Consider the following 24,626-nt stretch of genomic DNA (forward strand, 5'->3'; position numbering starts at 1 on the left):
CGCACATCCCTCAGTCGCAGTACACAAACCACCAACAATCGCCTTCTGGGCGCTGTGGTCCAAGATGGCCTGGACTTCACTGGTACATTGTCAGATGTGCAGCGAATCAGCATGGCAATGCCACAGGATGTCCGGGCATTGTACATGGCGGTCATGCCATTCTGTGACAGCCAATCATGTCTTGGACGTCTCTAGAGCCTCAACAACGCACTTGTCGCTGCGAGCATCTGCCATCAACGACGTAGGAACAATTACGCAGCAACGTCAACAAACCCGGCTCACACACTCTCGCAGCTTTGAATGGGAGGGTTCACATTACCTGAGGTAGAAGCCAAGCAGCCATCATGCAGCACATATAGACGATTGGTTATAGTTTTTGAGCCGCGGTCATCGCGACCAGCATTCTTGCACTTATCCCCTACTCCCCCCTACCTGCATCGTGAAGAACGGCACACGAAGCGTTGCTTGTAGGTAGGCATCACATGAATAGCATGTCCCCTCTGGCCTCAAGCAACCCTGTGAACATCTTCAAACGCCTGATTCGATGGTATCTCAACATCTTCCATCGTCTTGTGATGGAATTCCTCTTGCCGCACACTCTTTGAAAAAAACTCCGAAAAAAAAGAACGCATCGAAGCCATGGTAGGCCCCGGGGCCGAGGAAGACTGTAAAAAGCCAAGCCGACCCGAATACAACACTAAAATTCTCACAGTGCTTGTTTTCTGTTAGCTTAGGTGTCCGACGTCATTATTTTTTGGCGAATACAATTGCTCGTTGCACACACCTGTCGAAGAAAACAACATAGTCTGGTGGCCGCCTTCACTCGTCGGTCAAGTCAATGACAGGTATCGAGGGGTCCATGCGAAAGATCTTTTTAGGTCGACCTCCTTCAACCTCCTCATTCAGACTGTATACGTCGTCAATGTGACGTTTGCCGCTGCGCCGCGCCGCCTCGTTAGTCCCCAAATTCGTCAGGGGCTCGCGTTGTCTATCATGGTCTCGCTGGAATGCCAGTCAGTATTGTTCAGCAGGCTTTTGTGCTTGACCTGGTCTATTCCCCCCTGACAAACCTTCATCTGTATCAGCTTTACGCGAGCTAGACGTTCAATTTCGTGCTGTGGTAGTGACTCCATCTTCGGAACTGCGTCATCGTAGTCGGGGGGAGGAGTTCGTTGCACGACTCCTTCCTGTTTGAGGCCCTCTAGGGGGAAAAGAGTCAATTGAAGCTTCATGGATGTCGTGTTGCAACTTACCCATAGAGCGGTACTTGAATAGGTAAGACACCACCGGGCGGCCACGATCCACGATCCGAGTCCGAGGACGCCTTCCACCCCCATGGCCAGTAATGTCCTCCGTTATGGCATAGCTATGAAGTCTTTAGCAACGAAAGACTGTCCAGCAAGACAATGCCACTGACGATGTGCTGTGCGAGAGTGCTCTTCCTTTCAGAGCTTCTTCGGAGATCTCGGAATATGGATACCCGCTGGTACTCATCCTGTGATCCGTCTGCTTATACGTGTTGTCGCGACCGTCTTGCTGTCGGTCTCTGGTACTGGAGACAAAACCTGTAAATTCCACCCACCGAACAACTATCTCAATGGTCCCAAGCGCCTTTGACAGAGCGATTTCTTCAGGGGATGTCTCATCGATGACTAAATACAGGTCAGGTCTGGAAGTCACCAACTTGAGGATGGTGCGGCTACACTTACCGGTGGCGAGCGACGAGAACACAAACCTTCGAAGCTCTTTCTGGTAAGGGTCACGCCCGGGTCCTTTCGCGCCAATGAACTGTGTAGTATATGTGTAGCTTCTACCGTTGCGACGCAGGTTGCAAGCCTTCACGTTTCGCTTGCCCATGTGACTGCCATCGACGAGAAGTTGAAATTCTAGGCAGAATTCATCATAAATCCACTCGTCCAGGGAAGGATCATCATCCACTGAAATGACAATCTCGAAGCCATTGTCGTCCTTGCTTTCGATGAAGGTGGACATCTCTCGCTGCGCGCGGCCATCGGTCGACCCTTTGTAACCGAGGTGGGGGCTGGGGTCAGGGTACTCGTAGGCATCTCCATAGTCCCCCATAAGACCTGAGGGTATGTTTCATCAGCTCATGAAGTTGTTGAGGGCACTGTTGTCTCGCCACTTACGAACAGCAACATTGATGCTCGGTAACTCTTGGTGTCTCATCTTGTCGTCTGATTCGCGTTCACAACGTGTAAGAGAACTTGGGCATCAGGAACTGATTCGAATCTTGCAGAGGGAGACTTGGATGTCCAAAGATGCGTGGCTCAGAGTTAATGCGGCAGTAGAGAACAAGCAAGAGAGAGGAACAATCCCTTGTAGTAGGTTATGTGCCGAGAAACCCAAGGTTGAGGTTCGTTAGGTGGACCTTGCAAGTCTGAAGGCACAGAAACTAGGTACCTAGGCTGCAGAAGCTGTCTTCCAGATGCCAGGTGAAAGAGCTCGAAGGCAGCAGCTTCTGGTGGTTCCTTCCCAGAAGCTCAGATAGGCAGCTCGCTGTACCTGCCTATGTACCTACCACCTATATGTACCTACCTTACCTTAGGTACCTCATATGAACCAAATACGTGCTCAGTACACCTGCCCTGTTTCGCACCTATCTAGGTACCCAACTTACCTGCGTCAGAGGTTAGACGACTGGATGAATTTTGCATATTTTCTCTTTGGGAACCTCATATGGGTGTTGGACGTCGAGGTAGCTTTCCAGGCTCGGCATGTCGTAAGCAAATTCTCACGATCTTCCTGTCGTTCTATACTGCTTCTGTCCGGTATTGATGTAGCCCGCCCTACAGACCACATCAAGCAAAGAAGAGGGCCACGTGCACAGAGCCTCCAGCCACCCGTACAAACATGACAAGCTTCTTTTTGTGTTCCACACATCAAAGTCAACGGAAGTCTGGTGTGGGTCATTGTGCCAGAAGATCGGCGGTTAGTCTACAGTACCTCGAGGTACGGTATGCAGCAATCGCCGAGGCAGAGCAGCGCGATGCCGACTTTTATGGCCCATTCTGATGGTCTTCTGGAGCATTCAACTACCGAAGGTTCTGGTCATACGGACGGTATGTGGCCTGCTGCCGTTTGTCCGGCCGGTGGCTTGTCAACCAAGCCGAAAGGGATTAGTGATTTTACGCGATGTCCAAGCTCCATGTGGTCGCCCCGCAAACCCCAGCATTTGAGCCCAAGGTTCAGTGGATGAGACAATCCTGCCCCTCATCTTGATGTCTGCTGATCGTTCGCTTCCTCGATTGGGCGGCAATGACACAATTGGTAACGCCGATTTGGAATCCATGCGTCAGTTGACCAGTGTTTCCTCTGACCCGACATGCTTAAAGTATGGCCATGCCCTCCGGCTGATGTCCAATGCTGCCCAAGCCTCACAGTTCCCACGCGCAGCACAAGACCAGTGATCGGAACCTCCTTGGGAGGGAAGAACGCCCTGGTACTCTTATCAGAGAATATCGGCCCGTGGCCTCCATACTGCCCTTTTTCTCTATCCCCAAGGACACCGACTTCGCAATGCCCCTGAGCGACCAGTCTCTCGACCGGCTTCGAGCCTTAGTGGATGTTTCGGTAGCCGATCAGAAGAAAGGCATCCCTGGGGTTACAGTCGTTGTTGTTGGCAGGGATGGAAAGGATCTCTTTGCACATTCGGCTGGCAAACAGGGAATCACGTCCGAGCAGCCCATGACTCTTGATAACATCTTCTGGATAGCCTCATGCACCAAAATGCTGACAGGTGTGGCGTGTATGCAACTGGTGGAACAAGGTCTCTTCTCACTGGATGATGGAGATCAAATCGAAAATCTCTGTCCCGAGTTGAAGGACCTCAAGGTTCTGAGATCTAACGGTGTGCTGGAGGACAAGAAGAACCGCATTACCTTACGTATGCTTTTGAGCCATACCGCAGGCTTCGGCTACACATTCTTTAACGAAAGGCTGAGAGACTGGTCTTTCCCCGCAGGAATTGACGAGTTCTCGGGCCGCATAGAGGATGTCACGCAGCCGCTCTTGTTCCAGCCAGGAGAGGGATGGGAGTATGGTGTAAGTTGTTGATCCCCTTCGTGCCTAGACCCCTTTCCCTAGGTAGTCACTCTGACCAATGCCCAGGTCGGTATCGACTGGGCTGGTATCGCCCTTGAACGCCGCACAGGGGATACTCTGAACAACTACCTACAGAGGCATGTGTTTCAGCCACTTGGCCTGAATAACATATCGATGTTTCCAAACGAAGACATGCGGGCCAAGTTGGCACACATGCATGCACGAGATCCGGACGGCACCCTTCGACCTAGAGATCACCTGCTGCGCCGCCCACTCGTGGTGGACTTGGACAACGAAAAAGAGATAGCGTCAGTCTTCAACAGTGGCGGCGCTGGTCTGTTTGCGAAGCCTCAAGAATACACCAGTAAGCGCTTGAAAAATCCGCTGTTACTCGCCTCTTGCGCAATAGACTGGCCTTGCACCTGACGGCTGACTTTTCTTGCCAGAGGTTCTCGCTGTTCTCCTCAATAATGGGACCTGCCCCATAACCGGCTCCCAGATACTCCGTAAAAGAAACGGTTGATGAGATGTTCCGGAACCAGGTCTCCTCATTCCCCGACTACGCTCGACAAGGCATTCCCGCGTCGAAACCCGATCTCACGAACCCGGTCTCAGAACTCTACCCTATCCAGGATAATGCACCACAGGGTTGGGGGTTGACTTTCATGCAACCAAACAGCAGCGCCACTGGTCGATCGTCAACAACTGTGCAGTGGGCTGGCCTTGCCAACCTCTGGTGGTGGTGTGATAGGGAGAGAGGGGTGGCAGGATTTGTTTGCACTCAGATTCTTCCGTTTGCTGATGGCCCAGTCCTCAACTTGTGGGCTCAGATTGAGGTCGAAGTGTACAAAGCGCTGTCTCAGTAGCTGTCTGCCCTGAGTTACAAGTGTCGGAAGCCAGGGTTGCTTAGTAGGGCCCGGCGGTGGCCATGTGCTCGACGCGTTGGTTGTGCAGTTCTCGCGAGGCGTAGAAACACTGTTGATGCCGATTCTGGTACCGTGAAAATGACGGAAAATCACTTCCAAAGGATGATGAGCGGTTCGTGATACTGCTTGTTCCATGTATGCTGTGCTCCCGATGCAGTCAGCCTACCTAGGTAGCTGAGTCATCGATGCCCCTGAGAACGTGAACTAAGCTGGTCTCGGCCTAGGAACCCTTGCAACTGGCTGGGCTCCGCTACCCTCCGCCCCCAGCCAGTCACTACGTCTCTCGAAGCCTCAACCTCGACCTGTCACCTTGGAGCATGACGTTCGCTCCAGCTCTCATCAACCACGAGGACGCCTTGTACCAACCCCAAACAACCAACGGCGACAATGGTGCAAGCTGGCCATGCCATAGGACCTAGCTGATCGATATCCTTCCGATCTCTCCTCATTGTCCTCGGCAAGACCCAACGCGCGCCACAATGGTCTCGGACAGCTCCAGCAACATCCGCGTCTTCATTCGCTGGGACGACCAGACTGTCTTTGCTGGCGAGGAGATCAAGTGCACCATCACCTTCAAGAACGTTGCTGCCGATCCCAGTCAACATAAGCAGACCCAACGGCAGGCAAACGTCGCCGATCGTCCCAGATATGCCACCCCGCTGCATCGTGGGAAGCCCATCACCGGCTCGACCCCACCGACCCCGTCAACTGCTGGTCCCTCTCGCGGCCACCGTTCTACCCTTTCCCTGAGTGCACCGGCCGCCTTCTCAAGGAGCCGTTCTGGCTCGATTGTATGGCCACAACCCCCACCGCATCCTCCAAAATCTAGCGACGACCAGGGCAACACTCATCGACGGTCCATCTCCATCGTCTCCATTGGATCGGCCAACACAGCTCCTGATGATGCGCAAAGCAACGCGTTGTTCGCCAGGGCACAGAGGCCCGGGAGGGGGCATGCGCGGGCTCACAGCTTGCACATTATGCCCCGGGCTGGCCTCGGGATCTCTGGACCTCCGTCAGGTATTGCTTCCTCCCATTGTTGTCAGTGAACAAACGCCTGACCACTTGACAGCATCACCACGGCAGGTCAGCTCTCCGATGTTCAAATCTACACATATGTCCGATCGACACCCCCGGTCTCCAGGTCCATCAACCTTGCCAAATACTCCCGCCATCGGCGGCCCTTTCCGACTGTCACGGTCACCTTCTAGTAATATGCCCGAATTCAAGTTTCCCATGGCGCCCTCGCCATTATCCGAGTCTCACAACAGCCCATTGAATCCCACTGACGACAGCTTTCTGAGCCCCAAGAACGAATCAATATCGGCATTCCGGACGAAGGACAGCTCCCATGGGGCTCCTGACCACGCACACATGCATGCGACCACCCCAGCAATGCGAATCCTTTCGTCGACAAGCATGGGAGGGACACCAAGAAGTAGCGGGGAGTTCTACGCGGCGAGCAATCACTCATCGGAAACGCTCATCTCAGAGTACCCCGCCCACCAGCAACCGCTCCGTGGTCAGCACCAGCCAAGGCCGTCATATCTCAGACGAAGTTCCAATTTCAGCTCACAACAACAACAACAACAACAACAACAACCGAAAGGACCCGAGACCATCATGATGGCATATGCTCAGGTTCAAGGTTCCTTCACCCTGGACGGTTCACTCATCAACCTGGCGCCTTTTGAGCAAGTTAAGCGAAAAGCTGTTCTTGGTGGACAGGGGGGCGGCGTGATTGGCGTCGAGACTTCTTCCAGGCGCGACAGCGGTCTTCTTCGCAGCTTCGGATGGGGGAGCATAAGCAGCTCCCTTGGCGACCTTCTCGGGACCGGTGAGCTCAGCAGCATGAAAGACATGCGTGGCATCGCGAGCTCCAAGTCTGTGCCGCTCCTCTCTACGCCGCAATCTATCCTGTTCGTTGACATGCAGCTCGCGCCAGGGGAGAGCAAGGCCTTTGAATACGCCTTCCAATTGCCCAGAGGCCTGCCGCCATCCCACAAGGGCAAGGCCGTTAAGATTTCATACACGCTCGTCATCGGCACACAGAGGGCTGGCGGCACTAAAGAGCAACAGATACGCAAGGTTGAGGTACCCTTTAGGGTGCTGGGCGGCGTCAACAGCCACGGCGAGATTCTAGGTTACGATCTTATGAACCCTTATGTCATCCTGCGCGACCAAGCAGTCATTACACCCCTTGATAAAATAACACCAAGTAACCGAAACAAAGCTCAATCGACGAGACCTGAATCTTCTCTAAACGATTTCATCACATATGTCGACGACTTATTGAACAGACCACGCTACGGCAGCCATACAGGACTACTCTCTCCGACGGCTGTGCCAAGCTCCAGGCGACCGTCAGCGTATGAAGACGCAACAACGGCCAAGGACGCTATCAATCTTGCCATCCTTCGCAGCACCCACGCATCTGAGGGCGGGCAAAGCCCCAACCGCTTTGAGATTGCGCGAAATGGTCAGCGCGTCGGCGTTGTGACACTTACGAGGGCTGCATATCGCATCGGCGAGGCGGTGACTATGGTGGTCGATTTCTCCAACGCCGACGTGCCTTGCTACGCTCTCCACTGTGCGCTCGAATCGGCTGAACGAATTGCTGATTCGCAACTTGCCCTCCGGTCGGAGGCTTCGGTCCATCGCGTCACACGCAAGGTGTATGCATCTTCCTCTGATACAGCACTCTACGGCCGCAGACTCGTCTTCACGCCAACCATTCCCATCAACGCTACCCCAGAGTTCGTGACATCGGGTGTCGCTCTCGAGTGGAAGATCCGTGTCGAGTTTGTTGTGCCTAGCGCTACCACCCAACAGACCAAAAAGACTCCCGTTGCGGAGCCCGAGTCTGAAGACGCCAGCGCGCCTCTGGTAGGAAACAGCGCCGCAAGTGGTAACACGAACCCAAGTCGCAACCACCCACTTCTTGAGGAGATATCGCGTGATGAGCGTGGGGGCCTCGTTCTTGTTGCAGTGGAGAACCTGGCCTGTGAGAGCTTCGAGGTTGCGGTTCCGTTGCGCGTGTATGGCGCTTTCGCTACGGGCCTCGAAAAGCTGGAAAGGGACGAAGCGTCAGAAGAGGGCCTTGCAGTCTAACTCAGGGTTCCCTGTTGGCATTGGTCGGGTAGCGAGGGTTCTGGGGGCATCATGCGGTAAGCGTCCGTTGCAGCACTGGAGCGTCCATATTACGCTGTATAAACCATCATCACATGGGTGAAAGACGGCAGAAAGTGAATTTGAACATATCGTACCTACCTACATAAGTCAGGTCAGCATTATCTAGCGTCTCTGAACAGTTTCTATTGAGTTTCAACAATCTACATCATAGACAGTCAGTTGCGGTCACTTCTTCGTCCCCGGTCACACCAATCGTTAGGTAGGTAGGTACCTTACCTTAGCTACCTCGATTGTGGTGAGGCTTGGTACACCACTGACTCAGAAGCACGGACCATGAGCGGTAGTCTCAAGCTCCGACCCCGATCCGACCCCCGATCATACACCTGTCATGCGAGTCGACTTTTTTTTTGGCCGTCTGAAGAAAGTCGTCTTCCACTCATCACGACCAACAACGGCATCATCCAACATGGCTTGTGCATGCCGCATATCGTCTTTACAACTCTTCGTGCGGGGGCTCACTCAAGTCCACAACGCCGGTTTCCTCGCGCCGCGCAATTTTCAACGAGCCCCGACACTGCAATCCTCGTCTGCTTGGCGAGTTGCCTTCTCGACGACCCCCCTTTCCAGAAGCGATGCTGCGGAGAAGCCGGCGGAGGATGGACAGGCCGTCGCCACGAACCAAGCCGATGACCCTTCCTCATCAGCAGCGCCTACGTCCTCGGACAGCACGAGCGACTTGACGTGGACGATAGAACCGTCCGCCGATGCGAAGGACACCTCCCAGGGCTCGCCAAAACCCAGATCCGTCAAACCCAAACGAAAATCAAGAAAGGCAGGAGGGTTCGAGACGGAGGGCAAAACAAAATTGACCGAAGGCTCCATGGCACCATCGAACAAGCCGTCCTCTGGCGCAAAGAGAGCGGCGGGCGCGAACGAGGCCGACCCAGCGCAGGCGCCCCCGCCGCAACACCGCCGCGAAAACTGGCAGCTCCAGAAAGACGCCCTCAAGAAGAAGTTCCCCGAGGGCTGGCGTCCGATGAAGCGGCTGTCGCCCGACGCCGTGGCGGGCATCCGCGCGCTGCACGCGCAGTTCCCCGAGGAGTACACGACGGCCAGGCTTGTGGAGAAGTTTGAGATCTCGCCCGAGGCGGTGCGGCGCATCCTCAAGAGCAAGTGGCAGCCGTCGCCGCAGGAGGAGGAGGAGCGGCAGACGCGGTGGTTCCGGCGCGGCAAGGATGTGTGGGCGCGCTACGCGGAGCTCGGCATGAAGCCGCCGCAGAAGTGGCGGGCCGAGGGCGTGACGCGTGACCCGACGTACCACGAGAAGAGGCAGGCCGCCATTGCGCGGCGCAAGGAGGAGGAGGCCAAGGAGGCTGCGGGCGCGAGGCTGCAGCGGAAGATGGGCGGGGGGTTCCTGTGAGTTCCGGGTCGGCGGCTCTTGTCTCAGCCAAAGGGGGGTGTGCCGCAGCGGGCTGTCGGCGTGTAAGATCAGCAATGCCTGTGCAACATGTACCACCACATCACTACTTCGGTGCCCCTTAAATAGCAGTGTACCAAATCTCCAAGTGTCTCGTCTCGGGGCAGCGTACCCGTCAAATCTGGTCGGTGAGACGGTCGAGGCAGCAGGACGCAACGGTGTGGGGTTAGTCCCAAGGCTAGGTATACTCGAACTGAGATGATCGTTATCAGCGCGGACAGAATGGTACGGGTCAGCCGCAGAGACGAGTGCCTGTTTCGGGGCGTCGCGTCGGAGTGCCGAAGTATCGACCTTGCACAGCGAAGCATGGGCCAGCGATTTTCATCACGTTGCCAGGGTCCCCAGCAATAGCTCATCTTACGCGTGTTCGCTTTGGGACAGTCTGGTAGCCGAGCAGGGGAAGAAGACTAAAAAGGGGGCCAGTCGCGCTCGTCAACTGAATCGCAGGGAGTATTCATGACTGATACCGACTCGAACGGCATGACAAGTCGCCTTGAAGTTGACCCTTCCCTCTGTCGTCTCGCGAGACCAAAGTCTTCCTGTGACGAGGTGCCTCGCAGCATTTGTTTGGGTGGCCGCATGTAACTGAAGAGTGGTTGTCAGAACGACCAGTAGCCTGCCGAGAGGGGGGCCCCTTAGCTCTTAGGTCGCTGAGGCGCACTGCAGTGATTGGCCTGTGCTTGTTGGAGAGCTGGGTTTCTAGGTCAACCCTGGCAAGCGTTGCACTGGCGTTGCACCCCCAAGGACACCTACAGTGGAGCTGCCCTGTGCGCCCCGTGCATCCGACCTCGACGGTGGACCAACAGCGAGCTGTCCATGGACAGGGCCCCTGTCGTCACCCTGCCACACCTCCTCCACCTGCCTACCATCTCTCTTTTTCTGCCTGGGAGCGCCTGCTTCAGTGATCCGTGACCTTTTCACCACCAAACGCTCGGCCTCACTCTTTGGTCGCGATAGCTGCAAAATTTACACCAGGGATTTGAAATCTCTTGATGTCGCTGTAAGTTATCGACCGCCCCAGCAGAATTCCACTCGTTTGATGGATGCTAACGATTGCGTCTGGTTTGGCAGCTTTACATCCTATTGGGCAGGCGGCTCTTTGACTTACACCGCCCTCACTGTCTTTGTTCTCGACCAGCTACGCTTGCCCACTTAGCCGACCGACCTCTCGTTTTGTTCGTTACAACTACCCCGGCGACGCCATCTTGATCGACTTGTCGCTTATCTTTTGTGCCTCGAGCTCGACAACACGTCGACCACCAATCCTATCCGCCAATTGCCTCGCCCCGGAGCACTCAATGGCGACATGATGCACGCAACACCCACGAACCGCCTCAGATTGACCCCCTCCAATTCGCCTTTCCTCCAGCGCCCCTCGCGCTCCCCTCTGCGCGGCCGCCAGTATCATGAGTCCCGACTTGCGCTGAAAAGGGTCATCGGCACCACGTGTGCCTCGCCCACCGGCTTCGACACTGTTCAGTCCTCCTTCGCCTACATCGCCGGCGGTGCCGTCGTTGTCGTTGATGTCGATGGCGAGCAATACTCGCAGCGTTTCTACCGAGCACGGCCGACAACACTGCCCATCTACAGCACTTCTTCCTCTTCTTACGCTCCCTCCACACCAACATCCACACCCAAGGCCAACGACAGTAGGAACCGCGTGGCCCTGGGTATTCGCGACTCCTCCTACGGAACCCTTGACTGGTCGGAATCTCCCACATCGCGGACCTGGACCAGCCGCGAGCGAATCAAGGCCGCCACATGTCTTGCCCTAAGCCGCGACGGCAAATACCTGGCCGTTGGCGAAACCGGTTATGCCCCCCGCGTCCTCATCTTTAGTCTCGAGGACAGCTCCTCCGACGTTCCTCTCGTCTCCATCAGCGAGCACGGCTTCGGCGTCAAGGCCGTAGCTTGGTCCGCCGACACCCGCTGGCTCGCCTCTCTCGGTGCCGCCAACGATGGCTTTCTCTATCTATGGAAGATTGACACCAGGACTGGGGCAGCCAAGCTTCACCAGCAGAACAGGTGCACCTCGAATATCAGGGGAATGGTCTGGATGGGGAACAGCCTTGTGACTCTCGGCGTTCGTCACATCAAGGTCTGGAAGGTCGACGAAGGATCTTCAGTCTCTCCGACGAAGCAGAAGTTTTCCGGAGAAGGGTCGACAGCCTCTCCCTCGTCGCGGAGGACGTTACCGGGCCGAAACGTCTTGCTGGGGCCACTCCTCGAGGAAACATTTACGTGTGCCGCCGTGGTGGACGACAACAAAATCATCATCTGCTCTGAAGGAGGCGACGTCTGCATAGTCGACGACGATGGGAAGCAAATGAAGCTGATGGGCTGCGTCAACCTCGGCTTTCCGATCCGCTCCATCACCATCCGACATGCTACTGCTTACGTCGGCGGCAAGGCCGGCCAGTTTGCTACTCTCAGCGTTCGCTCGGTCCTCGACTGTCTGACAGACTGTGTGTTGACCAAAAGCCAATCACCGACCGGCTTAGTGGCCATGGGTTTCTTGATTGAAAATATGGTCACCATTGACAAGAAGCACCATATTGACGTTTGGAGTTCTAGTTACCTCCCGGGCCAGACGGAGGAGGACCTGTCACACATCCAGATCCCTGGTCACGGCAATCAAATATTGGGTATTCAGTCGTTGCCCAGGCCCAATCACCAAAATGCAGCCTTTCTCACCTGGTCCGGTTCGGGAAGCGTGCTGTTCTGGGACATGGACGGAAAAATCAAGGCTTCCTTTGATGTGCCTATCGAGCAGACCATTCCCGAGGAAGAGGGCGACCCTGTTAATCAGCTGAGTGTTGTTCGCACGACCAAGGCTGGCAAGCTGCTTATTGCCGGCGACAAGCTTGGTGTGCTCAGAGTCATCGACTTGACAACAAATGAGTTTCTCCTGGAAACAAAAGCTCACTCGGCAGATTGTCTGGGCGTCGCCCTGCACGAAGACGACTCAAGAGTCCTGTTGGCATCCTACGCTAGGGATCGGACTGTCCAGCTCTTCCTCCGATCGTCAGCTGGAACGATTGAGCACATGCAAACTCTCGATTCTCCTGCCAAGGTTGTCAAGGTTGTTATGCCGTCAGAAAGCCGGATAATTACTTGCTCTCTGGACCGGTCCATGCAGATCTACGATATCGTCAGTAAAGACGACAACCCGGACGCCATCGCTGCCCTCAACACACGAAACATTGCTCTGAAGGCATCGCCTACCTCCATCGTGCTCGGGCCTGGGGATAAGACTGCCTTTGTCGCCATGCTTGATCGTTCTGTCTGCCAGTACGACTTGAGCAGCGGCAAGCAAGTTTCATCCTTCCGTTGCGTCGATGAAGGAGGTGTTGAGGCCGCCATCCTTGACTCCTTGGTTGCGGGAACATGCCCCGGTAAGGAGACGGGGTTCATCCTTGGGCTTTCCAACACGGACAAGTCGGTCAGACTCTACGACACCCAGACTGGCTATTTCCTCGACCGCGAATGGGGACACACCGAGGCAATCAACGGCGTTGCTCTTGTCGAGGACGATGATGGAGGACAAAGCATCATCAGCGTGGGATCAGACGGAACCATGATGCTGTGGACTATGGATCTGCAGGAGCCTTCGCCCGTGTCGATGAGTAGGGATCCATCGCCGGTCAAGCTCGAAGCTGCATCCTCACGTCCTCCACTTCGGCGCGTCTTATCCAAGGCAGAGCTTGCCGAGTTTTCGCGCCCGTCGCCGTTGGGTGGGCGTCGTTCTCCACCACGAACGGTTCAGAGACGTTCTTCCAAGTACGGCCTGTCCGTACACAACACCAGCACGCCGAAGGGCCTTGCGCAGAGTAGCGCCGCTGCTACCATTGCCGAGGACACTCCTTCTCGTCGGCCATCCTCTGGCGACAGGTCCAGCAGCCCGCCCATCAGCCCCAAGGCCCCTCGGGTGACGAGACGCCCTTCCCTTCCAGCTCTTAGCGTGAGCTCCCGTAAGAAAAGCTCGCCGAGTCTCCGGGGCAGCAGCGGGGGTGGCTTTGGGTCGCTCAACATGGCAACAGAGCAGACGTGCCGCACATTACGGGCATACCGCAAGAAGCTCGCTTCGACAGAGCCGATAGGTCACGAAGTGCTCTCGGAACTGGACACGGAGCTGCGTCTCACCGCAGCCGCACTCGGAGACAGGGCTATTAGGAGCAAAGCCATGGATGAGTCTGTCATCAGCGGCCTGCTTGACCAATACGAAGAGCGTCTCGCGTCCATGTTGGACGAAAAGCTCCGCATCACCTTCCAGCCCATCCAAAAGGGCAAAGCGAAAGAAGTTCTCACCCCGCTCGAGTCTCCGGCTGAGGTTGACGCCGAGCTGGAGAGGCCAAGCACAGCCAGTGGGGAGTCGAATTCGACATTATAACTGAACACATCAACGGTCACCGGTCACACTGATCGAATACTTATTTTTTGGCTTTCATGGCACCTTGTCTTTGTTAATTTTCTTTTCTCTTGGAGTTCTTGGGTACTGCCGGCGTTAAGGGTCTCGTTCCAACAAATGTCGGAGAGGGCGCTGCTAGCATGCATAAGGGGCAAAGCAGACATACACATACATACACACACACACAGCACATAGCTGACATGCTTCTCCGGAGCCGAGAAGCGGATCATATTCTAGAGATACCACCGCCGCCACCGGGATGGAGCAAGGGCGCATAGGGCTTCGACGGCGTTTTTCTTTTCCTTTTCCTAATTCTGGCCCGGGAGATGCAAGGTGGGCAGATGGTGCGGTTTCAGTCACTCGTGGGAGGACCAGCCGCTTCATGCCATGAGCAGAGCGTAACCCTCTGTCTGGAGTAAATTGATTTCGGGCGTTCCATGGAGCCTTTCTGTTCAGACTCAAGCAATGTGACATCTGGTGACTCGCTCGAGCCCTTTGGTACCCTCGATGCCACCACACAAACGGATTCTTGAACCGTACAACATCAAGCAGCAGTAGTGTGCCCGACAGCGAGCCGTACCCCCTCGGACTAGGCCTCAGGTTCCTTCTCCCCTTCACTGAGTGGACCCAAAGACATGATGGACAGCAGCTTACCCTTTTGCTCCCAAAGTCGAATAACTGTATCTCTCCGTGATCGTTGCTTGCACACCATCTCGCGCTCACCGGCAGTCATCATGGCCCTGCGCAAATGAGCCAAGCACGAAATGACATCATTTGCGGCCCTGAGACACAAGAAGATGCAGGGCCCAGCGCGCCAGCTCGCCGGCGGACAGCTGTGAGGGACCGCAGGCCCCGAGACCCCTGGGCGCTGAAACGGGATGCCAAGATCCCGAACTAGCGCTGGGTTGTCTCAACAGCTTCAACGACACCAAACGTGGTCGCTCACTTCCCGGATTCCTCCCCTCGACATCCCGCAATCATCATACCCACCTTTTCCCTACCTTACTTATTGGGTAGCTGGATCTCTCAGGAGCTCTCTCAGCATCTGGAAACAGCAGCCACACCATCACACCATTGCCCTTCAAGACGGGACCGTCACGCCACTCGTCATCATGGCGGCCACTCCATCAAGCATCACGCTCCGCTCGCCCTCCAAATACACCAGCTCAACCACACCCGCGCAGTCCTCCTCCTCCCCTAGTCCACCAACGCTCGACTGGCTCCACCGCACCTGGACCGTAACGCACTCAACCCTCACCATGTGGCGCACAGCCCGCAACGTCCGCATCACCTACAAGCCCCTCCCCAGCTCAGCCGCCGGCGCCCCGCGCCTCGACGACCTCGTCGAGTACGAGCCCACGGGCGCGTCGACGCCCAGGCTCAAGACGGTCGCCGGCGTCGACACGGCCGCCGGCGCCGACACGACGGCCTGGGACTGGCGCGGCAGCGGCCTGCTGTTCTTCGTCTCGTCGCACTGGGAGGTGCTCGGGTGCGGCGAGCGGCCGCTGCCCGGCGGGGGCGTCGAGAGGTGGGCTGTCACGTGGTTTGCGCCGACGCTGTTCACGAAGGAGGGTGTTGACGTTTACTGTGATCGCAGCGAGGGCATCAGCGAGGAGGCGTATGCTGAGGTGCTGGCTGCGCTGAGGGGGCTGGAGGCTAGGGCTGTTGTGGACTTGGTCGAGGCGGATATGCGCCCCGTGGAGATTCGACTGCCGTGGCTGGAGGGGGGGCAGTCATGACGGAGGCGTGATGGCTTTGCGGCGTGCTTGGTGACGACAGAATTTGTATATTGGCCCATTCTGACATGCGCAGGGGTGTCTTTGGACGGTAGCTTGATACTGAGATCAGGGACGAACATTGATGCTGAGCCATGGACCTTCCAGAATTCAGTTGAGCGAGTTCTTCTCTTGACTTTTAGCCATTCATCATACCACCCCAATATTTCAACAGTGTTGTTGAGATCCAATTGTCTGGCATCCGTATGTCATGAGCAGCTGCCTGGTGAGCTAATCGAGTTCTACAACAACTTCGCGGCTTGAGGGACTTTGACCATCCTTCGCTAAACAGAAACAATGTACGTATCGATACAATATCTTCCTATTCGATATGGGCTCATACAGATTGTCCTCGTAAGGATATGCGACATTGTATCGTTAATCATCTGTGCGAACCTCGTAAATCCCTGCCTTCCTGGCCCCATTTGTGACCGCCAACCACCCAGACTCTTCATGATTGACAGTTAATCTGATACAGGCCATGGAATCAACATGCTCATCATCGAATTCCATGGGGATATCCGCTTCCTCCTCCCATGCTGCATGCTTGGTTTCCTGATTGGCATGCATATGCTGGTTTTTCAATTGCGTACGATCAGCAACGCGGTAAACAGTAGACGCCTTCTCCTGTGTGACATGTGCTGGGAGACCAATTGCGGCTTCCTGAGGGGCGATTGCCCGAGGGGGGATGCTCAACACCAGTCGTCCGGCTCTTCGCAACATCGGAGGGATGCACGCTTGCCACAACCAGAAGTAAAGCTTCCTCAAGACGATGTGCCATGCCCTCTTCGCGAAGCCACATACGTGTGACCAGGTGTACCAGCCTGTGAACGCTAAGGTAGCCGGGGTTTTCTTCAACGACTAGGCTGAATGCCTTGAGGCGCCCCAGCGCCTTCGTGAAGTCGATTCTGCTTCCGGGGCCTCGGTCTTGTCTCTGTAGGCTCCATTTCCACAAAACCTCCAATGGAATGCTTTCATGGTGGAAAAAGCTCATCATAGAGAGAAGTTCGCCTGCAAGAGTATCTTGAAGCTGAATCTGCCGAAACAAGACGATCCAGGATTGCGCCACTGTTCGAGGTGCTGTTGGCTCGCGCCCCGCGGTCTCGAACTCTTCGCTCAGAAGACGGAAGAAGCTTTCGTCACTCTCTTCCACGAGACTGATGTAGTCTGCGATGGAAAGGCTGTTGGCCTGGATGAAGTACGTGGCTTGGACCAACGCCATTGGTAGTTGCCCAAGCTTCGACGCCAAGGCTTGCAATTCGTCAGAGCTTCCGTTGTCTAAACTTCTGCGAAGGAGGTGTTCCGACTCGTTGGCAGTCATTATGCCGACTTGGGTTTGTTTCCCTGATTGAGCCTCATGCCTGCCTCCTTGTCGCTTGTCGTTATGAGAACCGAACCATGAGCACACTGAGGGACGAGGTGCCCCAGCCAGCTCCTGGCCACTTCACAGTCAGATCGTGCCGTGCCCCCTTCTGGCGGAAACAGAGCTTGTATGTCGTCGGCATTGTCGATCACCATGAGCCAGACATTACCTTGTGTCTTATTCAACCAATTACTGACCGTTACCAGTGGATCAACCTCAAGGTCGTGACAGCCCGGAATCTGACATTCTTGTGCAATGTCTTTGAAGGTCTGGTTGATTTGCTCAGGGGTGTTGGCACGGATCCAGAAGACAGAAGCGGTTGGGTTCGCCTCGCGGAACCGGTTTGCGTATTCCAGTGCGATTTGTGTTTTCCTTCGGAGGCATCAGCTTGGCGTGAACCAGGAGATTTGGGTGCACCTACCCTGTTCCAGCTAGACCAAACAGCAAAAGTCTGGATTGCGAGGCCTCCATTGAAGGGTTTCGCCATAGCTGCGTCATGATGGCAGTCCGCTCGACGAAGTTCCCGTTTCTCGCATACGGGACAATGACTACGGATAACTCTTATGAGAAGCCTTTCAACGATACATAGCATACAAGGATACATACACCAAGGTCCGTTATCTGGCTCAATGACAGCACAAGGTTCCGACGGCTCTTCCTCTAAATAGTGGCTTAGCACACAGACACGCACAACCTGGAACAGAGGTGGCTATTCGTACCGTGCTGTGAACACAAGCCAGGCTGCCAATCGCTCAGGAGTACTTTCACACATGCCGCTGCCGTAGATGCCGCGCGCCTGTCCCCTCCTGTTGTCCTGGTGCCGTCTACGTAGGTGCCTGCGCCTCTGATGGCAATACTTGGGAAGATATCCCAGACGCCAGCGCTCTCCGAGTCGAAGGCTAGAATATTCTCTGAGCGCAAGACATGATCCATTTTCTCCTTGGATCCTACCACAGTATCGCCCGATGCTATCAGGCCAAAGTGCACGGTTGGTGGGTGTATCTCTCGGTTGAGAGGATTATGCGATCCGACCTGCCCACCGCAACCGCAGTCACCGCAGCGCACCCTTTCATGCGTCAGGCAGGGATCGTGGAATGTCTGATTCCGATCTGTCAGGGGGGTCCCTCTCGCCATCCCAGGAGCGTACTGAATGGCACCAAGGCAGTCTGCCATTTGGCGTTGCATGCTTCTGCGACTGCGGAGACTTTTGAGCTTCGTGAGAAGCGAGCGAACTTGCAAACCAGGTCTACCCAGCGAGTGCAAGAGATCCTCTTTCCGGGTGAACCGATCCGTGGTTTGATGCCCGAGATCGTACTCAATCACACCTTCGCTGATGATGACGTCGCCTAGGGCAATCTTGGTGTTGCCGTCAGAGGCCAAGGGAATTGTGCTGCAAATGCCAACAAGAATGGCGAGTTTGATGTTCGGATAGCTGGCCCGGCAGTTCGAAGCACCAATCGCAGCATTGACCTTCCCTGGTCCTGGCAGGCGGACGAGCACAACATTGTGGCGGTCGATAGAGCCGTTGAAGTAGACATTGGGATCACCCGGGGCCTTGTCGTAAGGTAGCCCAGCTGACGTGTCCCAATCGTTGTCGAACGAGGCCTTGACGGCATCTGCTTCTATTTCTAGGGCGCAGATGATGGCCACGCCGAAGCTGCGGCAACTTCGTGGCCGTGACGGTTCCATGATACTGCGATGGGAGAGGATGTTGTTGCGATGAATGGCTCATTCGCCTCGTCTTCAAGAGATGAACGAAAGAGATGAACGAAGGAACACAGAATCGATCGTCAAGCAGACACGGATCGACTATTTAGGCTCGGTAGGGGTTTGGCACCTCCGGACCCTTCGTTGACGTTGCTTGGGTTTCCCTCTAAGCGCGCGTCTAGCACTTGCAGAGGCATGGCTCGGTTGGCGAATAACGACATGATCTGACCATCGTTGGGAGAGATGTTGAATTCTGAGAGATCTTGGCAGCGGTTAAGAAATTGCATGCACAGGGTGCATCCAGTCATGTAGACAACCAATCATTCGACTATGAAGCGAACAAGAACTGCGACTTGCGACATCAGCATGGACGCGCAGGTTCCCGAAAAGGGACGACAAATGAGTTTAATGGCCTTAGTGCGCGATCCCGCTGGTCTATTGTTCTATATCGTTTGTTCTATATCGGTTTTCGCTGCTCATGTTAGCCGAATCATGCCATCAACCGCGTGGTTTCAGGAACTCATGCCGAACGGAATGCTAGCTACACCAAGGTTGCATCGGGTACGACATGAGGAGGCATCCCGCGATTACTGCGCGGAGATCCACTTCTCGGGCAAGCGTTGGATGACATCACTGTTCTTCGCCACGAAGAACCTGTAGCCGTTGCCGCGGATGCCCTCGTCGGCGAGCTCGACGTGCCTCGTCCCAGAGCAGCCAGCCCGGCGGAGGAAGTCGACGGTGCAGTAATCGTAGGGCATGTGGTACGAAGCCTCGGCCGTGACGACGAGGGTCGGTTTGTCAGCGCGGTTGGCGAGCTGGCGGCCCTGGTGCTGAAGATGGCGTCGCGAAAGGGGGGAGGAGGGGCCATGGGCTCGAGGACGAGGGCCTTGGTAAGCTCGGGCCTCGCGTCGGTGATGAGAAGGGGGCATGAGGCCGCCCTGGGGCTGTGGCCGACGAGGACGACAGGGCCTGCCGATCTTGCCGAGGAGCGCGGCGCCGGCTGCCTGGACCGCTGCCTGATGGTTAGGTGGCGTTGTTGATGAACTGGAGGTTGGAAGCTGTACAAGGCGTTCAAAACCGAGTCGCCCATCTTGCCGGTCCCGGGCCACTGGGTGTGGCGGACGGCCTGGGGCCAGAAGATGGTTGTCCTCGGCGGCGGTAAAAGCGCTGGTAGATGGTCTCGGCGGAGTATAGGTCGACGCCTTGGCAGCGCCGTTCCCCGACATGCAGGCGGAGCGGCCCCGGAAGGTCTGGTCGACGATGGAGACCTCGTAGCCTTGCTGGATGAACGGCGGTGCCCAGCCCCGGCCGCCGTCGGGGTTTATTCAGAAAATTCTGAGCATGGGGTTTTTTTTTTCCAGCATGGTATCTTCCGCGCGCGTCGTCTCATGACTTGGGGATCGATCAGATCAGATCAGAGAGCTCACCCACAACTTCCAGTCTGTGCTTGGCCGTGGATCAGGATGATAGGCGCGCCTCGGCTAGCACTTGTGGCCGGGGGCCAATTTCTCAACGTACATCTGATGGCGAAAAAATGTGACCGCCGGCTCCATCGTCAACGTAACCTCCCGCGATCATGAAGTAGGACCGGGTGGACGGCACCTCTGCGACGAAATTATCGTTCCGCGATTGGGGATGGGCCAGGGCCTGGCCGAACAGGGTGGCGGTCATAGCGGCAAGCTGGGGGAAGTGCATGGCCGTCTTGGTCTAGCGAGACACGAGAGGTGTGGGGATGGCCCTCGAAAGCGATCGAAAGCGAACAAAGGAGAAGGGGGATCGGGAGTGAGTCTCGGTAACGAGGTACCAACGGCGCAAGCGAGTGAACAGGACCCTAGCCAGGCACACGCTCTGATAGCGGAGACACTAAAACAAACGGCACTTGTACGCATGATGGGCTAAGGAACATTAAAAACTTTATATGACTTGACTGACAATCCGGGGCAGGGGTTCGCGGCGCTTTCGGACCCATCACCATCTTTGACATGTGGCCGCCACAGCTCGCTTCACGACTCAAGGCCCCGGCCAGTATGTCATGGAGATTTTCGTCGAACAAATTGGAAGGGAACGATCAGCACGTCGAACAGTGGTAGAAAAACTTGTATGCCGACAAGTCGCGCAGGATGGGCACTCGCCCCCCCCCCTGGCCTGGCCTGGGGTAGTTTCACGTCGCCCTCGAAAGATCGTGTCGCCTGGGGTTTACCGGCCGGAACCTTCCATCGCACGCGGGGAGGCGAGATAGGGGGTCGAATGACCTGCAGTAGGCAGCGGAACCAGACACATAAGGTTGGTTGATCGTGCTGGGGACATCGAGGTCTGCTGTATATAGACACGGCGTTCTGGGTTCATCGCTCCAGCCTGTCCCTGCTGTTGGGTTTCCTATTCTTCTTTTGAGCCGCATCCGGCGTCAGTTTTCCATACATCGACAGACAGGCAGACAGACAATTGGCCCTTCCAAGGGATGCTTGCCGCGATGGACCATCCGACCCTCATCATCATCCACTGGCTGTTCAGCTGGATAGCCCTCGCCATCATGGTGGTCAGGCTGATCTGGCGCAAGGTGGCCAAACAGGCGTTCAATCTCGGCGACTACCTGACCATGGCCGCCTGCTTTTTCGTCGTGGCCAGGATGGGTATCATCCACATGGTCTTGACGTGGAAGACCAACAACATGCCGGCCGCCTATCGCGAGAACCATGTGTTCACGCCCGAGGAGATTCACCAACGCGAGATTGGCAGCAAGCTTGCCCTGACGGCGCGCGTGGTCTACAGTTCCTAGTCAGTTCCCTCGAGGCCTGCCTCCCGCTGTGCCAACGCTGACGTATCCTCTCTCTTGAAAAAGCCTGTGGCTCCAAAAGCTGGTGCTCCTGGACCTCTATCGTCGCTTGCTGGTCAAGCTTCCGCACGAGCACATCAAGGTTTATAGTTTCCTTGCCGTTTTCCTCGTCACATGGATAGCCTGCCAAGTCAGCACGTTCATCGAATGCAAACCCATCCATCTCTATTGGCAGGTCGTCCCTCATCCAGGTATGGATTTCTTTCCTTTTTTTTTTTTTTTTTTTTTTTTTTTTTTTTTTTTGCCCCCCACTGGCAGGCAATGCGGCTTTCCCAGCGGTTCGACTTTCAGACTGACGCGCGCAGGCTCTTGCGTCGAAGCCGAGGCGCAGCTCATGACGGTTGGGATCCTCAACATCGTCACGGACCTGATGCTGATCCTGCTGCCGCTGCCGCTCGTCGTGGCCATGCAGGCGGCGTGGCGGCTCAAGGCGCAGCTGTACGTGCTGTTCCTGCTCGGCCTCTTCATCATCGCCATCACCATCGTGCGCCTGCCCATCACGACGCTCCACAAGGACAGCCAGCTCGACCGGTCGACGTGGGCGAGCGTCGAGCTGCTCGTCACGGCCTTTGTCGTCAACGCGCCCACCATGTACGGTCTCTGGAACAACGGCAGGCGGGCCCATGCGACGTCCAATGGCGAGGAGACGGGCGACACGTTTGGCATGGCGACCATGGGGTCGATGGCGCGCAAGACCAAGATTGAGGCGGACAACGTGCATGGCTTTGAGTCGAGCCCCGTGGGACGCTCCATGGGCCACATTGAGGGCATCCTGCAGACGAGGGAGACGATTGTGACCGAGTACAGGGAGACGGACAGGAAGGCGCGGGGCTACGCCAACCTCGCTGATGAGACGGACAATGCATCCACTTCGAGCCAGAAGAGTATCCTGCGTCCGTAAGCGAAGTACTGTAAGCGAAGTACTGTAAGCGAAGGGGGTCGTCTGCACGAAGAACGGGTCCGCGGGTGCCTGGGGTAATGGGATGGAGGTGGGCCGCGATGGCAGGCTGCCGGACAATGGCAGCAAATAAACTTGGAGTCGTGTATATCAGTAGAAAGGCAACATCGTCCGAGATTGCCGGTCGCGAGACGAAATACCCCACCGAGTGCGACATGGTACACGACAGTGATGGCGGGGATACCCCAGAGCAGCCGGCTAGAACGGCAGGCGTAGGTGCCTAAGTTAGTACTATGTACCTACCGTAGGTACCAGAGCTGGTACTTGTGGGTACCTTAAGTAGGAACCTAAGATAAAGGCTTCCACATCATGATTAGATAATCCGAAACCGTCAAGTCCTCTCAACCAGCATGCCTTTGGCCATGCCATCAATCAACACCCCAACACACCCCCACCATCTCTGACGTCGACACACCCGCCAGCTCTGACGTCCACACCCGCCACAATGGCCGACCGAGCAAGGTCAAGATCGCGCTCGCCGCGCCGCGATCGCGACCGTTCCCGTGAGCGAGACCGTCCCCGCGAACGCAAACAAGGCGGCGGCGGAGGCTTCCGCTGGAAGGACAAGTCCTCGCGCACCGACGACCGCCCAGACGACCGCCGCACCCTCAACCGCGGCTACCGCAACCGTTCGCGCTCGCGCTCGCCTCGTCGCGACCGTGACCGCGACGGCAACGACGACAGACCCCCGCGCCGACCAGCTGCCGCAGACAACAGCAGCGGCAGCGGCAGCGGCAGCGGCAACCGAACAAGGTCCCCCGCGGCGGCAGAAGACAGAGACAAGAGGAAGAAGAAGGACAAGGCACCCAGGGACAAGGTGGCTCCGGCGCCCTCTGGCGGCGAGGAGTACATCATTGTCCACGTCAACGACCGACTCGGCACCAAGGTCGCGATTCCCTGCCTGGCCTCGGACCCTGTGAAGATGTTCAAGATTATGGTGGCAGCGCGGGTCGGCAGGAAGCCGCACGAGATCTTGCTGAAGAGGCAGGGCGAGAGGCCGTTCAAGGACCAGCTGACCTTGGAGGACTACGGAGTGAGCAACGGGGTGCAGCTAGACTTGGAGGTGGACACGGGTGATTAAGCATCATGGGCACCTTGGCGTTATAGAAAAAATTGTGTAGTGGGCGATCTTCGAGTTGTCCTCTCCAGGATCGCATTGATACCATTCTTCTGCTGGCAACTCCTGGCATGCTCTGTGTGCTGTGCTCTGCTGGGCGGCTCGCTCAATTCATGTCGTAATGCTGGCACGCCGAAGATCACATGACTTCGCGACACAATGACTTGAGCGGGGCAGTCATTTCGCGTCAGGAGCCACCATCACGACGCGCGCCCTTTCATTGACAATGCCGCCAGCAACGTAATTCGACACCAAAGCCAAACCCCCTCTTCGCATTCTTTTCTCATCATTAAATCTCATCCATATCAACTTGAAGTCTTGGCCAAAAATAAATTAAAAACCACATCTCTCGTCTCCGCATTGCCATCTTACCCCGGCCAATCCACCCCCCAAGCCTTCCAAGCATGTCTTCCACCTCGACGTCTCCCAAGCCCGCTGCGGCTCCCAAGTCCAAAATGACAACCTACGACACCAAAGACATGGGCCCCCAGCTCGCCCGCATCGCCGCCTCGACACGCACCACGCACGAGAAGCGCGTCTGGACAGCCCTGTGCCAGGTGCCCAAGGGCCAGGTCACCACCTACGCCATCCTCGCCGCCCATCTCGGCTCGTCGCCCCGCGCCGTCGGCAACGCGCTGCGCCGCAACCCCTTCGCGCCCCAGGTCCCGTGCCACCGCGTCGTGGCGACGGGCGGCAAGCTCGGCGGCTTCAAGGGGAAGTGGCCGCGCGACGGCGAGGGCATCACGCTTGACGAGAAGAGGATGCTGCTGAGGCGGGAAGGCGTCAAGATTGACGATGCCGGCCGGGATTTAGGGGACGCCTTTCCAGGCGTCGCCTAGTGTGGATCTGATGAGGGTCCTAGTCAATC

At 56.3% G+C, this 24,626-nt stretch overlaps 11 protein-coding genes across 11 annotated transcripts; 8 read left to right on the forward strand and 3 right to left on the reverse strand.

The window, feature by feature from the left end:
* Nucleotides 1-819: 819 nt before the first annotated feature.
* On the reverse strand, nucleotides 820-2,187 carry VDAG_06947 (uncharacterized protein; the record flags this gene model as incomplete). Its single annotated transcript, XM_009655852.1, has 6 exons — nucleotides 820-1,002; nucleotides 1,071-1,201; nucleotides 1,254-1,366; nucleotides 1,418-1,565; nucleotides 1,710-2,087; nucleotides 2,148-2,187. 6 exons carry the CDS (start codon nucleotides 2,185-2,187, stop codon nucleotides 820-822), a joined length of 993 nt encoding a protein of 330 aa, XP_009654147.1.
* A 1,065-nt stretch (nucleotides 2,188-3,252) lies between these two features.
* Nucleotides 3,253-4,928, forward strand: VDAG_06948 (beta-lactamase family protein; the record flags this gene model as incomplete). Its single annotated transcript, XM_009655853.1, has 4 exons — nucleotides 3,253-4,062; nucleotides 4,129-4,426; nucleotides 4,509-4,568; nucleotides 4,873-4,928. Exons 1-4 carry the CDS (start codon nucleotides 3,382-3,384, stop codon nucleotides 4,926-4,928), a joined length of 1,095 nt encoding a protein of 364 aa, XP_009654148.1. The 5' UTR covers nucleotides 3,253-3,381.
* A 539-nt stretch (nucleotides 4,929-5,467) lies between these two features.
* Nucleotides 5,468-8,322, forward strand: VDAG_06949 (uncharacterized protein; the record flags this gene model as incomplete). The annotated part of the gene is made up of 2 exons (XM_009655854.1): nucleotides 5,468-6,008; nucleotides 6,061-8,322. 2 exons carry the CDS (start codon nucleotides 5,468-5,470, stop codon nucleotides 8,097-8,099), a joined length of 2,580 nt encoding a protein of 859 aa, XP_009654149.1. The 3' UTR covers nucleotides 8,100-8,322.
* Nucleotides 8,323-8,508: 186 nt separating this feature from the next.
* Nucleotides 8,509-9,540, forward strand: VDAG_06950 (uncharacterized protein; the record flags this gene model as incomplete). The annotated part of the gene is made up of 1 exon (XM_009655855.1): nucleotides 8,509-9,540. One exon carries the CDS (start codon nucleotides 8,509-8,511, stop codon nucleotides 9,538-9,540), a length of 1,032 nt encoding a protein of 343 aa, XP_009654150.1.
* Nucleotides 9,541-10,903: 1,363 nt separating this feature from the next.
* VDAG_06951 (WD repeat-containing protein) lies at nucleotides 10,904-13,987 on the forward strand (the record flags this gene model as incomplete). Its single annotated transcript, XM_009655856.1, has 1 exon — nucleotides 10,904-13,987. One exon carries the CDS (start codon nucleotides 10,904-10,906, stop codon nucleotides 13,985-13,987), a length of 3,084 nt encoding a protein of 1,027 aa, XP_009654151.1.
* Nucleotides 13,988-15,007: 1,020 nt separating this feature from the next.
* VDAG_06952 (uncharacterized protein) lies at nucleotides 15,008-15,744 on the forward strand (the record flags this gene model as incomplete). Its single annotated transcript, XM_009655857.1, has 1 exon — nucleotides 15,008-15,744. Exon 1 carries the CDS (start codon nucleotides 15,118-15,120, stop codon nucleotides 15,742-15,744), a length of 627 nt encoding a protein of 208 aa, XP_009654152.1. The 5' UTR covers nucleotides 15,008-15,117.
* Nucleotides 15,745-16,279: 535 nt separating this feature from the next.
* Nucleotides 16,280-18,832, reverse strand: VDAG_06953 (kinesin light chain; the record flags this gene model as incomplete). Its single annotated transcript, XM_009655858.1, has 6 exons — nucleotides 16,280-16,353; nucleotides 16,585-17,066; nucleotides 17,189-17,515; nucleotides 17,565-17,691; nucleotides 17,750-17,803; nucleotides 17,863-18,832. The coding sequence occupies 6 exons, from the start codon at nucleotides 18,830-18,832 to the stop codon at nucleotides 16,280-16,282; spliced, it is 2,034 nt and encodes a 677-aa protein (XP_009654153.1).
* A 605-nt stretch (nucleotides 18,833-19,437) lies between these two features.
* VDAG_06954 (uncharacterized protein) lies at nucleotides 19,438-20,545 on the reverse strand (the record flags this gene model as incomplete). Its single annotated transcript, XM_009655859.1, has 2 exons — nucleotides 19,438-20,130; nucleotides 20,369-20,545. 2 exons carry the CDS (start codon nucleotides 20,543-20,545, stop codon nucleotides 19,438-19,440), a joined length of 870 nt encoding a protein of 289 aa, XP_009654154.1.
* Nucleotides 20,546-21,320: 775 nt separating this feature from the next.
* VDAG_06955 (uncharacterized protein) lies at nucleotides 21,321-22,584 on the forward strand (the record flags this gene model as incomplete). The annotated part of the gene is made up of 3 exons (XM_009655860.1): nucleotides 21,321-21,625; nucleotides 21,690-21,874; nucleotides 21,989-22,584. The coding sequence occupies 3 exons, from the start codon at nucleotides 21,321-21,323 to the stop codon at nucleotides 22,582-22,584; spliced, it is 1,086 nt and encodes a 361-aa protein (XP_009654155.1).
* A 502-nt stretch (nucleotides 22,585-23,086) lies between these two features.
* On the forward strand, nucleotides 23,087-23,722 carry VDAG_06956 (uncharacterized protein; the record flags this gene model as incomplete). The annotated part of the gene is made up of 1 exon (XM_009655861.1): nucleotides 23,087-23,722. One exon carries the CDS (start codon nucleotides 23,087-23,089, stop codon nucleotides 23,720-23,722), a length of 636 nt encoding a protein of 211 aa, XP_009654156.1.
* Nucleotides 23,723-24,162: 440 nt separating this feature from the next.
* VDAG_06957 (RING-2 protein) lies at nucleotides 24,163-24,597 on the forward strand (the record flags this gene model as incomplete). Its single annotated transcript, XM_009655862.1, has 1 exon — nucleotides 24,163-24,597. The coding sequence occupies one exon, from the start codon at nucleotides 24,163-24,165 to the stop codon at nucleotides 24,595-24,597; it is 435 nt and encodes a 144-aa protein (XP_009654157.1).
* Nucleotides 24,598-24,626: the final 29 nt, after the last annotated feature.

This window comes from Verticillium dahliae, genomic scaffold (genome assembly GCF_000150675.1).
Source record: "Verticillium dahliae VdLs.17 supercont1.15 genomic scaffold, whole genome shotgun sequence".
NCBI lineage: Eukaryota > Fungi > Ascomycota > Sordariomycetes > Glomerellales > Plectosphaerellaceae > Verticillium > Verticillium dahliae.